Raw genomic sequence first — 15,778 nt, forward strand, 5'->3', positions numbered from 1 at the left:
ATATGAGCACAATGCTATTTTTCTATTTTTTTGTTTCCTTTCCAGTGCTAGCCATGTATGTTTTATTTTACTTGTACAATTTGATGTCCTCAAAAAAAACTAGATGGGTTTTTGCAGTTGTTTTCTATTGTGTTCATTGTTTTGTTTTTTTTTAATTTGTCTCCATAAAATTCATAAAATATAGATCAATTTTCTTTCCTTAAGGAAGATGGACCTGTAATTTTCCCCAAACACTTAATATTTTCAAAACTTTAGGATTTAGGAACCTAGTTCATTAGTAAGAAAAAAAAAGAAATGTTAATTTCCCTATTTTTGGAAATACCCAGTGTATTCTGAAAGTCATGAACTCTGAACATATGACACAGAAATCCAAAGACCTCTCTTTAGGAACCTGAGTTTCCCATTGATTCCTCTACAGCTGTTAGCCTTACTTAAGACAAATTGCCCCTGAGGTTTGTCTTGCTTTTTGTTCTTACAGCTTGTCCTTGAATTTTGTCATTTCTGTGTTAGAGTACTTAAAAATGTTTAATGGATCAGCATAATAATGCAAAATTTTAAATGTTTTACCTCTGTGGAATAAAGTAATCTCAGAAACCCTAAAGAAATAAGTGTGACCACTTGAACTATCAACATCATACCTCCTGTGGCTGTTTGTTTGTTTGTTTGTTTGGAGCCTTGAGACTAATACTTCTTCTAAGTTGTTTATATCATTGAGATGTAAACAGTTGTTAAAAAGCTATAGTACAAAACATATCCAGTATGGGCCTGATTTATTAAATGCTATGCTTTTTTTTTCTTTCTTAGTCACTAAAATAATAAAGATTAATTTACTCTATAATTACCTAAATATCCTCTGCAGCCTTTTCATAAACCTGTTGGTGAAGAATACTCATTTATTCTAAACAAAGTAATCTTTGTTTAGAAAGCTAAAAACCTGAATCAGTATGAACATCAGTGGACAAACCCATCATCTAAAGATTATACAATTAAAACATCCAATAGAACGAGAAAACCTGATACTTTATGCTGTATTTATGCTTTGTTTCTAAGTAAATCTAAAGATTATACAATTAAAACATCCAATAGAACGAGAAAACCCGATACTTTATGCTGTATTTATGCTTTGTTTCTAAGTAAATCCTTGATTTCATTTGCAACTTAGTATAGTATGAGAGTTATATTAAAGAAGACACTAGATTCGTGTATTTTTTGTCCTATACTTTAAAGATTTTTATCAGTCTAATTGTGACATCTCTTTTCTAGTGTATCTGAAAAGGAAATACAATATGTAAGCAGACAAATACAATTTTTCATTTTATCATGATTATGTGATCAGATTCCTTTTACAACTCAGGATAAAAACAACTTTGAGAATTCTCTTCTGATGGCCCATGCAAGTAAAGGAGGCTAAAATGTGCTTATTCTTTTATATTAATTTACATCAATGATGGCTTGAAATAAATATAATTCAATACAAATGAATCTAGCTTTCAAGAATTTATTTTTGTAATAAAGCAAAGAATAGAATGATGATAACACAAGCACACACTAACTTGGACTATTACTATCAGTACTTAAATGAATGTTCTTCTCTCATGAAAAAAATAGTTCATTTTGCCATAATGATTCAGACACATTTTTGAAAATATAGATTAAGGTTTTATTTGGCAATTTTATTGGTCATCTTTCTGGCTTTTAAAATATAGAGCTCATTTTACAATGAGCATTCCTACTAGACCACATTAAGAACCTACCCCAAACCTTTATTTTACATTTTAAATAAGTTATAATGAATTCATTCATTTCACTTGTGTTTTAAAAGTCTAAATTACTAAAGATTACTAAAAATTTTTTGTTGTTTTCTTCCAGATCAGAGATACTAAATCAGCAGATCAAAAAACAACCCTTTTGCACTTTATTGCTGAAATTTGTGAGGAAAAATACCGAGATATCCTGAAATTTCCTGACGAACTGGAACATGTAGAAAGTGCAAGCAAAGGTAATTGATTTGTAACTCCTTTGAGACTATTTCTTGGCTATGTATTTTAAGTGGTAAGATTAAAGAACCTGTAAACATTATTATTCACAAAAGTATTTTTGTTTGTCTACTGATATAAGAAAAGCAGGAAGATAGTTTCCACTAATTTATATTTGACAGCATAGTGCATTTTAATAACCTGTTTTTGTCTTCACTTTTTAACACTGCTAGGTTACTGAAGCTTTCATATCTCTGATCAGATAATATGTTCATTCTTTCATTTTATAAACACTTAGGAACCACACTATGGGGCTTTTGGCGATATGAAAATGATCATTCATGAAAAAGATAGTTCTTGCTTGAATGTGTTTAAAATCTAGAAGGTGAAAAAAAATATGTGTATACACACAGATACCTTATAAAATAAGGATGAACATGACAAGTACTGCAGGACAAGGTAATGTCCTATGGTTTAGATGAAGGGCAAAGTGCTTTTGAATGGGTAAATAAGAGAAGGCTTCATGGACGAGGTCAAAGGTTGAAATATGAGGATAGGGTTTTACAGGTGTGGGAAAAGGGCTTGCTTTCCAAAGAGAAAACAGCATGAGCAAGACAAAGTAGCAGAATGTTTTAGGACAGGTGAAGGGAATGTTTGACTGTAGAACTTATGTTAAGGAGTCCGGTCTTAATGTGGTGGGCAATAAGGCATGTTGGGATAGAATAGGCAACACATGGCACCAGTGAGGAACGAGAGAGGGGAAGCACATATCTCCAAGATTTGAAATCGAGGCAATTAGCTTTGTCAGTTAGTGAGTATTGTCTACTCTTGTAAGAGGCTGAAAAATAAAAGAAAGGAGAAAGGATCAAGGAAAGATTTTCTGAAGGTGAGATGATATATGTGGAGAAGTACATTTTCCCTTTTAGATAAGAAAAGTACACCATAAATCTTATACCTGAAATTGCACTATAGTAATTTCATTCTATAACTCTGAGGACTTTTGGTAAGAGCTCAAAAGCATATACATTTCCCAAGTTTATTGCACACCATATAAACCTGTTAGTGTCCTTTAAAAAAAAAAGTCTATAAAACCCAGAATATTGTTTGTGTGACATTGTATAGTGGTCATCTCTGCTGGTCTGATGTAGTCAGTTAAGTCCTCAACAAATTTATTTAATTTTATCAAGTATGTCTCATTTTGGAGGTTCAAGGACCAGAATAGTACTATAAGACAAACTGTAAATGCATAGTATTATTTATGTTATTTCCTTATTTTAAGAAAACTTTATGATGTGATGGAAAATTACACTCAGTAGTAGTGTAATAGCAGCTTTCTGACGTTAGCTTTTCTGAAGAACTTCTATATCTTAGTCCTTTGATTTGGAAATATATCTTTGTGACTAGAGGCATATTTACTAACATGTAACTAATATGGAATAAGTGCAGCATTTTGAACATTTGTATTTTAATTGGAAATATGTAAAATGATACAAAAAATAACAGTTCTTAAAATTAGATTATGTTGATGCTATTGTCACTTTTTGATTGCCCACTACCAGAATTTTTTCTAAATTTTGTTTAATATGTAGAATCGATTTTTAAAAGATTTCAAAAGGAGATACATCAGGAATACATGCAAATAAAATGTTCTGTCAACTTTACAATGATAACTTTTAATTCTTATATTGAGGATACTTACTACATCTCTGATAAATATATATTTTTTAATTTAAATAATCTGGGATGACTGAAATTAAATCTGGAATGATGCTTGTATTAGCTTTGTCTTTGCTTTGTTTTGTTTTGTTTTGGAGTCTCACTCCGTCACTCAGGCTGGAGTGCAGTGGCATGCTCACAGCCACCCCAGTGTCAACCTGCTGGACTCTGGCGATCCTTCCACCTCAGCCTTCCAAGTAGCTGGAATCACAATCATGCACCACCACGCCCGGCTAATTTTTTTGATTTATTGTAGAGACAAGGTCTCGCCAAGTTGCCCAGGCTGGTCTCACCCCTCAGGACTCAGGCAATCCTCTCGCCTTGGCCTCCCAAAGTGCTGGGATTACAGGCTTGAGCCATCGTGCCTGGCCTTTCTTTTTTTTTTTTTTAGCTTTGATTTTTAAAACTAAATACTTGTGGATTTATATATGTATGTGGTGATGTGCATATATTTATCTATACATATGTTATATATAACTATAGGCACTTACATATGATCCAGCAATCCCACTAATGAATATTTAGCCAAAGGAAAGGAAATCAGTATATCAAAAATATACCTCCACTTCCATATTTATTATAGCAATATTCACAATAGTCAAGCCACTGCACTTCAGCCTAAGCAACAGAGCATGACCTTGTCTCTTAGAAAAGAAATGAAAGAAACTAACGTTTGATAGCAGAGTAGGGTGACTATAGTTAGCAACAATATATTATATATGTGAAGATAGCTAGAATAAAGATTTAGAATGTTTATGACAAAAAGAAATTATAAATGTTTAAGGTGATAGACATCCTGAATTCCCTGATTTGATCATTACACATTCTATGCATGCAGCAAAATATCACATATACCCCATAAATATGTACAAACATTATTTAAAATTTTTAAACAACTATAGGTATTTATTATATATAAACTCTATATTTGTATATGTTGTGTTTTTATATGTGAGTATATAACACTGTATATATATATATATATATGTTTTATATAGTTATAGAGACATTTAATCATATAGACTTTAGCCACTACTACTACTGATGACGGTAGACTACAGAGCACAGTATTTTGAGTTAGATATTATTTATATCTTTCTAATCCTAGCTCTACTACATACTAGTTTCATAACCTTGAACTAATAACTTTTGTTTTCTCATCTATAAAATGAGAATGATGGATTAAATGAACTAACATATACAACACATTCAGTAAAATGTTTGGCACACAGCTGTTGCTGTATTGCTATCTTTAGTAATAGTAGCAGTAGTAATTTATATACTACTAAGAATATTAATTTCTACTGTCTTACTAGAAGGAAATAATAAGGTTATCTTATAGTTTCTCTATTCTCAGTAAATAAGTGTTATATTCAATTCTATTAGTTTGTTTCCTATGCCTGAGCACACACATATATTTTGTTGTGGTTTTTTCAGTATCACCAACGTCTTTCAGTATCACCAATCCATTTCAAGAGCAAAATCTCTCTATTGTATTTTGATTATTTCTAATTTTGTTTATTCTTCCTGCCAGTGCATTAAAAAAAATAAAACTGTTGTCAAGAATCTTCTTCCTGTTTCACTGTTTGGGCCATAGCAATCTCCATTCTCAAGTTTATTTGGACTGGTTGTTTTTCCTTCCCTATGAAATTCTGACTCAGAGTTTTTAACTCAAAAAGTTCTTAAGCACATTCCACCTGCTCGCATCCCTCTTTCATTTCCTCCTAGTTCTCATTTCAGTGTACCCAGTTATATATTCTCTTGAGCAATTTTTATTCCTTTATAATAATTCTGTCCCTGTGTACGAGTTCATGCTGCATCCCTTGCCTGGAAATCTCACCTGCCCTGTCCTCTAAGACAACTGACTATCATTTGTCAAATCACTGATCAGAATCTATTTCCTTTTTCTTTATTTTAATATTTTGTTACTGAAGCCTTAGGAGAAAATACTTTTGAATTTAGTCTGCAGGAAGAAACAAAACATGGTGAAAGGTCAAGCCATTTGCCTCTTATTTATAGTTAAATACTTTTTCCTTGATCTTTGAGTTTAACTTGTCTTGTTTGCTTAACGTACATTTCAGCCCTGTTTGAATTACATTCTGTCCTCGTCAGTATTGTGAAAAATATATATGTATATAATTCACATATATATTCACAATCTACCAGCAAAAATAAAGATAGATCAATACTATATAATTCATTTTATTTGATAATGAACTATCCTTGTGAAATGATCCCTTCTCTTCAAAAACAAAAAAGTATCTTTGTTTTTAACTGAAAGGATCTAGATAAGACAGAGCTAATTCAGTTAATGACTAAATTATTGAGCTCATATTTAAAGAACAACCGAATGACTATCAATGCCTTTTTCTATATTTTTGTATTATTAGAACCCAAGTACCTACTTGATAGAGTAAAGATCTTTTCTGTCTAGTATAGTAAATAAAAATTTTATTTTGGTTAAGTACTAAAGTAACAGACCTCAAAATTACTGGTAACAGAAGAAAAATCACCTTGTTGTAAAAGGAAAAAAGTATGTGAGATCCATAGAAAAATTTATTTCATAATTACCTTTATTCTTTGTAAAGCCAGCCTTCTAAAATAGTGTGCTTCCTGGAAGATGCAAAGCTATGTTATAAACGTAGCATATTTTTTCTAGAGCTCAAAGATATTAGGGGAAAACACATCATTTTTACATTAAAACAGATATATATTATGGACTAGAATTCAAAATCCACATGAATTTTTAAAATAAAGCAGATGACTTCAAAGAAATTTCACACTTGCAGCAGATCCCTAGGGGTACATGTTCAATCTTCTCTTCCATTAGGGGTACTTTAGTGGGAAAAGTTTATGATGCATTGCCTGAAGAACTAGAGAGTGGTTTTGTTTTGGGTTGGGTTTATTTATATATTTAGTTAGTTATTTAGTTATTATTGCGGGGCAGGGAGAGGTGAGGCAAGCAGGCAGGGCGAGGGAGAAGAGTGCATCACTTTCTTCTGAACAGATATTTTCGTAGCCCTTATGAGGTTGAGAAGCAGATTGTATAATGTAACTTTATTACCAGTGAAGTTAATAAAATAATGTTGCTGTGGTCATTTTATTCTAGGTTAAATTATAAACCTGTAGGTTCTTTCATTCATGTTTGACATACCAATTAGTCTTTAGAGGGGAAAAAATGGTTATTATTGAGACTTTGATGCCTTCAAAACATTGAAAAATGTTTCGATAAGCCACAATTACTTTTTCCCCAGTGATTAATTTTGTTGTTGTTGTTGATGTTGTTGTTGTTTTGAGTTGGAGTCTCACTCTGTCACCCAGACTGGAGTGCAGTGACCGCTCCTGGCCACCGCAGCCTCGACCTGCTGGGCTCTAGCGATCCTTCCACCTCGGCCTTCCAAGTAGCTGGAACTACAGGCGTGCGCTACCACGCCCAGCTAATTTTTGATTTATTGTAGAGATGAGGTCTCGCCAAGTTGCCCAGGCGGGTCTCGAACCCGCGGGCTCAGGCAATCCATTCACCTCAACCTCCCAAAGCGCTGGGATTACAGGCTGAACCACCAAGCCCGGCTCCCACTGATTAATTTTAAAGATTTTGTGTGTGTGTGTGTGTGTGTGTGTATAACTTATATCTGATAGATATATATTGTGTAAAACATTGCTGGTTTACTAGACATAAATCCTTTATTGTTTTTCCCCTCTGTAGCTATCACTTTAACTTTCAGGTTTGAGGACTTTTATAGTTTTATTTAAAACCTCTACTGTTTTATAGGTCAGCTCCAGGGATTAAATCAAAAGGGTTAATAAAATTTAGTTAAAACTACTTCATTCAAAAGGGAAAAAATTATATTAATATATTTGAAGGTACTATTAATCGTAAGGTTTTACATAAATTTAAAATGGGTTTCATGTCAATTAAATTAGTACCTACAAGATAAAAGCTAGTTAAGTTTTCTATGAACGGTGTTAATTTCTTATGAATTAAATACATTATGTTCATTTTAATGATCAACTGTACCTTTTGATATTTGCCATGTTTCTATGGTCTTATTATTAACTGATTAAGTTTATCCACTCTGACTTTTTCACAGGATTAGTAACAATGAAAGTTCAGAGTAAAGAAACTATAGGGGGAAAATATATGGAATAAAAAGAGAGAGACAAATAAAATAACAGTAAAGTTTAAAAGCTTGGGAAAGGAAAAAAAATTCTTTCAGAAACTCCAAAGGTGGTAGAAGCTTTAGACATTATCTAGTCCCTGCTAAATGGAACTACAAATGGCATTTAATACAAATTTATCATTTTACAGTTGAAGAAACTGAGATCCATAATGATCAAGAAATTGTCCATGATCACACAGCTTCATGGTACAGTCAATGCATGTTTGCAGACCTTGTTTGGAGTTATATTGCTAAATATATTTCATCTGCATTTTAAATTTTTGTGGTGTAAAGTATGCAACAGAGGTTTATACTCATATATTGGAAAATATATGGAAAATAAATGCTGACTGGGCATGGTGGCTCATGCCTTTAATCCTTGCACTTTGGGAGGCTGAAGCAGGAGGGTTGTTTGAGCCCAGGAGTTCAAGACCAGCCTAGGCAACAAAACAAGACCTCATCTGTATAAAAAAATCAGTAAGTTAGCCAGATGTGATGGTACATGCCTGTAGTCTCAGCTACTTAGGAGGCTGAGGCAGGAAGATCCTTTGAACCCAGGATGTTCTGCAGTGAGCCGTGACCATTTCACTGTACTGGGCGACAGAGTGAGACACCGACTCAAAAAAATAAAAAAAAAGAAAAGAAAAAAAAGAAATAGAATATAAATCCTGACCAAATTAAAAAAAAAAAAAATACTGGAATTATAAAAGTATGAATGCTACTTCCTCTATATACTTGTCCATAATCTCTTTAACCTCATTTTGACAAAATTAACCTCTCCCTCTTCTGTGTCACAGCAGCGTTTTAGCCTTATTAGTAATATAGCACATACCACATTCACATTTTTTATGTAGTTATTTGCTTCTATCTGTACCTACTAGATTGAGTTTCTTCATGGTAAGGACTATATCTGATTTGTCCTTACAGTTTCTGTGCTAGCACAGCACCTCAGACAGAAGTGCTAATAAATGCTTATTAAATCAAATTAATCACAAATCATTTTAATACAGCAGGCATATTTCAAAATAAGGCATTATGGGAGGCTGACAAATAGAGAATAGCAGCCTGAAAATTGCTGTTCACTGTAAATTCCAGGGGAGAAAAAGGGAAGTAAGAATAAGGAGAACACTGGGACTTAACAATATTTCTTGGTCCATATTTTGCTTCTTCCAATGGAAAAGTTAAAATGGGAAACAATCCAGTTAATAGTGGAGAGGACCTAAACTTATAGAGGGCAACAAACCATAGAGGTTTATGGTGAACCAGAAGGACCAAGTCCCATAGGACCTGAGGGGAGCTGACAGTCTCATAACAGTAACATAACTAACTGCTGAAATGTCTGCTATCTTTTATTTTAATACCTGAAACAATTACTTTCATATTGTCTATTAGTTTTAATGAAGAATCTTTGAGATTTTTCTATAATCCATGGAATAAAATTTATAAAACAAGACCCTACTGTTTTTAGAACATTTAACTTGTAGTGACTTACAGGACCTAAGATGCTAGGAAGTATTAAACTGTAGAGCTTCCTAACAGATACAACCTTTGTATTATAATCTAACTTTTTTTTTTTTTTTTTTGAGTTGGAGTCTCACTCTGTCACCCAGACTGGAGTGCAGTGGCCGCTCCTGGCCACCGCAGCCTCGACCTGCTGGGCTCCGGTGATCCTTCCGCCTCAGCCTTCTAAGTAGCCGGAATTACAGGCATGCGCTACCACACCCGGCTGATTTTTTGATTTATTGTAGAGATGAGGTCTCGCTGCCCAGGCGGGTCTTGAACCCGCGGGCTCTAATCTACCTTTTTAGAAGCACAGAATCTTAATATGCCGATGTGACAAGGTGTCAGTAGAATTGACCTTAGTTAAATTGGCAGTCTGCATCAAACTGAGTATACATACCACTACATCATTTTGTTTGTTTGTTTGTTTGTTTTTCTTTTCTTTTCTTTTCTTTTTTGAGTCATAGTCTTGTTCCAATGCCCAGGCTGGAGTGTAGTGGCACGATCATAGCTCACTGCAGCTACGACCTCCTAGGCTCAAGCAGTCCTTCCATCTCATCCTCCAAGGAGCTGGGACTACAGTTGCATGCCACCACACCCAGCTAACTTATTTATTTTTTATAGAGACGAGGTCTCACTATGTTGTCTAAGCTGGTCTTGAACTCCTGGGCTTAAGTGATTCCCCTACCCAGGACTCCTAAAATGCTGAGATTACAAGTGTGAGCCATAATGCCTGGCCCACATCATTTTAATAAAAGAGTTAAATTGTTCAGCTTCTTTTGAACTTTCTCATATATACTATTTAAAATAGCATGAACAATTTTTGCTGAATGAATTGCATTCTATCATGTCAATGCCATAAATGTTATAAAATTTAAGGAAATATCATTAGATTTTAGGGAATCAAGTGCATATTTGTCTATATACATTTTCCCATTTGTTATACTTGCTTTCTTATTCTCACCAAGTCACCCTTAATTTTTCCAAGCAAAATGAGTGTCTTTAAAGTAAGAGAAACAATAAGAATCCAAAACAGGCACAGAAATTTATTTTTATTTTTTATAAAAACACTTAATGTGAAGTCTACCCTCTTAAATTTTTAAGTATACAATACTTTATTGTCAACTATAGATAGAAGGTTGTACAACAGATCTCTAGAGCTTATTCATCTGTTAAGCAAGATGAATAAACTCCAGAAAATGTATTTTTAATGGGAACTGTCAAAAGGACTTAGGAAAGAAAGTCATGTTTTCTTTTTGCTGTTCAGTAATCTAGTCATTACCAACCAATGTTTTTAATTCATAACATATAAACATTTCTTAATTTATTTTCATTTCTAGAGGAAACTATTGGGTGAAAACATTAATATATTCAGGTAGCAATGAAAGAAAGCAGAGAGCATGGCCATTTGGATTTGAGCGAATCGTTTCAACACAAATCACTGATTTCTTATAGACTTATGTGCACATTTGTCAGGGTACCTCAGCTTTTGCATCTCAGAATCTATTTTTACTAGATAACTGTATGCATAGCTTATCTGTCTTACATCATTACCTTGCCTGTCTCAGAAACTAGGCTTCTTTGCCTTTTCTAAACTAAAATGCCACCCCCTTCTCTCAGCTCTTTTGAGCCCCTGTATCTTTTTAAAGGTCGAGTGTAAATCCCACCCCTCTTTAAAATTCTTCCCCAACTGCTCTAGCTTTCAGTGGTTCCTTACTTTTCTCCTCTACCATAATTCGTATTTGAAACTTTTACTTTGGTACTTGATCCTGTACTTTCTTGCATTACAATGTAAAGGTTTCTGTATTTATGGCTGCATCTTGGCATGATGCTTTCTCAATTATGTATGATATCATTAGTCTGCTTTTTCAGGGCAAAATGTAACACACTATTAGCATAGTAAATTCAGCTCAGTAAATGCTTATTAAATATCAACCTTGTCCTAGCTGCTGTCTTTATTTAACTTCACAGTGAAACTTTCTGGGTACATGGATTAACTAAAATATATTTGTAGACATTTTATTTCAAATTCTTACCTGTTGAGCAACAAGTAGAAAACCAGGTCTTCAAAAGTATTTTTTAAGGTAGTTGTTTAAAACAAAAGTAACCTGTGGTATTAGAAGTCATTATAATAGTTACTGTAGTGATGGAGTGGTGACTGGAATGGAGTATACAAGGACTTCTGGGGTTATCAGTCATGTTCTGTTTCTTGATCTGGATACTGGTGACATGGGCATGTTTAGTTTGTGAACATACATTCAGCTGGTCACTTATTTGTACTTTTCTGAATTATGTTATACTTTATGCTATGTTATACAAAGCATATTTTAAAAGCCAGTCATTCAGATTTGTAATATGTAATAACTTATGAAAAGTGAGGATGGTATTACATTTTAATTCAGAAGATACTTTTGTTTTTACCCTTGCTTAGTTATAATGATCACATCTGTGGTATAAATATAAGTAGGCAGCTTCTGTCAGAGTTGATCTGGCATTATTGTAAATAATTATTGTTTTTCAACAAGTTATATGTCACTTAAGGATTTTATCAAAACATCATTTAATCTAACAGTGAATGATTACACTTTGTTTACTTAAAAAAGAAGAAGGAAAAAAAGATCCACCAATCACATTCTATATTACATGAAGATAAGTGTAATCTCTGTTATGGTTGTTATCAATATTATGCTGTCTGGTATATCATTGAATCCTTAGCACATACTGAGTTAAAAATTTTTTCACCAAGAGCCTGTCCCTGCTGTCATTTTTATCATTGTGTCTTTGCTTCAGTGTCAGGAAATAAAACATGTGGGGCTATTGGTCCTTTATCTCATTGTAGAGTGAAGCTTGTTAGTTAAAAATTGAATATCCAGGAGGTGGAGCTTAAGATGGTGACCCATGGTCAGTCTGTGGGAGTCTCCACTGAGGCAAGTGTCCCTAGAGACTCTCTGCATGAGTGGGCATGTGCTGGTGGGGGAGTGAAAGTCCATCTGAGGAGCTACCCGGGATCACGCACCTGAGTCCCCCCTCTGAGGGCGACTACAAACCCCCACTTCCCTGAGATTGGAGTGCAGCCGGCAAGATCACGTGCAGGATCCTCTGCTGCTCCTGGGAACATACCTGAGTAAAGCCTACCGAATCTAGTTGATTCTGGTCACCTGGTGCCAGGCCCACACCATCACCTGTTATAGTGGATCAGTTGGAGCTGCAGATCTGATCAGTGGAGACGGAGGATTGGGGAAACCAGAGAGGAGTCCATGCCCAGTAGGGAGATGCCCACCGCAGCCATTTTCTCTGCCCCAGGACCAGGCAGAGATCTGCATTGCCCTGCCCAGCTCCACTGAGCCTCCAACTTGGGGCCTAAGGTAATCTCATCAAACTGGGAGAGACAGAAGCCCCTCCCCCATGCTGGATCAGACACAGGTCAGATCTGAGTGGCAGGCAGCAAGCAGAGTGAGGTCAGATCTGATCTACCCTCTTTCCAAAGCAGGTCTGGGGCATCGGACCCAAGCTGTGAGCAACCCTATCTGCCTGTATGAGAGCAGAGGGGAAGGGTAGAGATCAGAGCTGAAAGGACTTTGGACTTATAGGAAAGACCTCAGAGTCTCTTCTATTCTTTAGACTTCCTTTTTGAGTATAGGAAGAGTATATCAATAGTCAAGTTTATGTTGGGCTTTGTGTTTGTATGATTGCCTGTATGTTTTAGGGGGTTTTTTTTCTTTCTTTCTTTCTTTTTCTTTTTCTTTTTTTTTTTTACTATTTTCTGTCTTTGTGTCCCTTTTCATTTGTTAGTTGGTATGTCTGTCTGTTTTCCCTCTTACTTCTCTCTCTTCACCTTCCTCTTGCCCCCCGCCCCCTTCTTCCATTTCTTAACTGATTCTACTTCCAGGGAGCAAACCTATACCCTCACTACATGGACAAATTGTAAGGCAGTGGGAAGTGGGCTCCAGGGTGCCAATACACCTGTCGGTGGATACTGGAATCTGCAGATAGAGTCTGAATCACAGCTCCCCCCTCAATTAAATCTCAAAACTGCAAAAAGTACAGCCCCCAACCCACAGTTCCGCTTCAGAAGTTAACAAAGCCAGAGGATCCACATAAGGAAGAATAGGAGATTGAGCAAACAGAAGTAAAAGCAACACCACCATCCATGAACAACAGAATTAAAGAAGAAGGGGGAATGGGAGGGGAATCTACACAAATGAAGAAAAACCAAAAGAAGAATATGGGTCTCTCACAGACCCCTGGGAGGTCAAATGCTGAGAAAACAGACTTTGGAATGCAAATAATGAAGAGCCCCCAGAATGACTGGTCTCAAACTACAAACCCAGATATCAAGACATTAATAGAGAGATTTAAAAGAATTGAGGAGCTGCAAGAGGAAAATAGGAAGGAGTTGATAACTGAGATAACAGCAGTAAAGAATACTGTGAATGAGATAAATAACAAACTGATAAGTATGAAAAGTAGAATTAGCCAAACAGAAGAAAGACTCTCAGAGCTTGAGGACCAAAATATAGAACTAACCTAAACTGTCAAAAACATAGAAAAAGAGCTTTAAAAGACAGAACAAAACTTTCAAAAGGTGAACAATTACTTTAAGAGGCCAAACCTAAGAGTAATTGGACTTCCTGAGGCAGAAAGAGAGACAAAGACTACCCTGGAACAAACATTCCATGAAATTATTCAAGAAAACTTCCCTCATCTCAGTGAGACGAGCATTCAAACACAAGATATTCAGAGAACAAATGAGACGACCAACTCCTAGACACATAGTGATTTGCCTAAACAAAGTAAGTATAAAAGAAAAAAATCCTGAAGGCAGCAACAGAAAAAGGTTAGACTACCTACCCAGGAAAACCACCTAGAATAGCAGCAGATGTGTCTACAGAAACACTTCAGGCTAGGAGAGCTTGGAGCCCAATCTTCAAAGTTCTCAAAGATAAACAATTTCAACCAAAAATAACCTGCCCAGCTAAGCTAAGCTTCATCAGTGAGGGAAAATTAAAATCTTTCCCAGACATTCAATCCCTAAGTACTTACACTGCCTCTACACCAGCTCTACGAGAAACATGTAAGAAAGTATTAAACACAGAAGAAAGGGAAAAAAGAATGACAACATTCTTCACAAGACTGCAGGAAAAAGATTGAAAACACACATGCATCAACCCCAAAATCAAAAGAAAGACAACAAACAAACAGGAACAACGACAACTCTTTAAGAACCTCATGACAGGGATAAACTCTCACATTTCAATAATTAGCCTGAATGTGAATGGACTAAATGCACCACTGAAAAGACATAGAATGGCAAAATGAATAAAATATCATGAGGAAACAATATATTGTCTCCAAGAGACTCATCTCACTAGAAAGGACACTCTCAGACTCAAAGTAAGAGGATGGGAAACAAAATTTCAGGTGAACGGAACACAAAAGAAAGCAGGAGCTGCAATCTTAATTTCAGACAAAATACCCTTTAATCTATCAAAAATTTAAAAAGATATGGAAAGTCCCTACATAATGATAAAAGGTTCAATCCATCAACAAGAAATATCCATCCTAAACATATATGCACCCAACATAGGAGCACCAACTTTCATAAAGCAGCTTCTAGGCAAACTTAATAAAGATAGGCAAACTTAATAAAGATATTGACTCTAACACTACCATAGCTGAGGACTTTAATATCCCACTCACAACCCTAAACAGATCATCAGGACAAAAAATCAGCAAGGAGATCTGGAACCTCAATGTGACGCTTGACCAAATGGACTTAATTGATACCTACAGAACACTCCACCCAACGACCACAGAATATACATTCTACTCATCACCGCATGGAGCGTACTCTAAGATTGACCTCATCCTTGTCCATAAATAAAGTATAAACAAATTTAATAAGATTGAAGTTTTGCCATGCACCTTCTCAGACCACAGTGGAATAAAAATAAATATCAACACCAACAAAGTTCCCCCCAAACCCACAAAGACATGGACACTAAACAGCATGATGCTAAGCAACTCCTGAGTCAACATGAAAATCAAAACAGATTAAAAGATACCTTGAAACAAATGAAAATGAAGAAACATCTTACCAAAATCTCTGGGATGCCATGAAAACTGTAGCAAGAAGGGAATTCATATCTCTACAAATGCACATGAAGAAAATGGAAAGATCACAAGTTAACAGCCTAACTAGTCACCTAAGGAAGCTGAAAAAGCAAGACCATCAAAACCCTAAGTTCAGCGGAGGAATCCAGATCATCAAAATAAAAGCTCAAATCCAGGACATAGAAGACAAAAAGTTAATACAAAAAATAATAATAAAAATTTTTTAAAGTGAATATTCATATGTCAAATATTCTAATTTGATTGACTCCTGAAATAAAACACAGAGACATATTTGATTAAGAGATTATGTTT

The 15,778-nt window shown here is 35.1% G+C and overlaps 1 protein-coding gene across 1 annotated transcript in view; it reads left to right on the forward strand.

The window, feature by feature from the left end:
* Positions 1–15,778, forward strand: part of DIAPH2 (diaphanous related formin 2) — a 650,570-nt gene that overhangs the window by 240,236 nt on the left and 394,556 nt on the right. The window contains exon 17 of the mRNA XM_021706787.1: positions 1,870–1,999. Within this exon, the coding sequence (XP_021562462.1) occupies positions 1,870–1,999 (130 nt within the window). The remainder of the gene's footprint in view (positions 1–1,869; positions 2,000–15,778) is intronic.

Source organism: Carlito syrichta, unplaced genomic scaffold (assembly GCF_000164805.1).
Source record: "Carlito syrichta isolate Samal-C Ts95f unplaced genomic scaffold, Tarsius_syrichta-2.0.1 Scaffold316004, whole genome shotgun sequence".
NCBI lineage: Eukaryota > Metazoa > Chordata > Mammalia > Primates > Tarsiidae > Carlito > Carlito syrichta.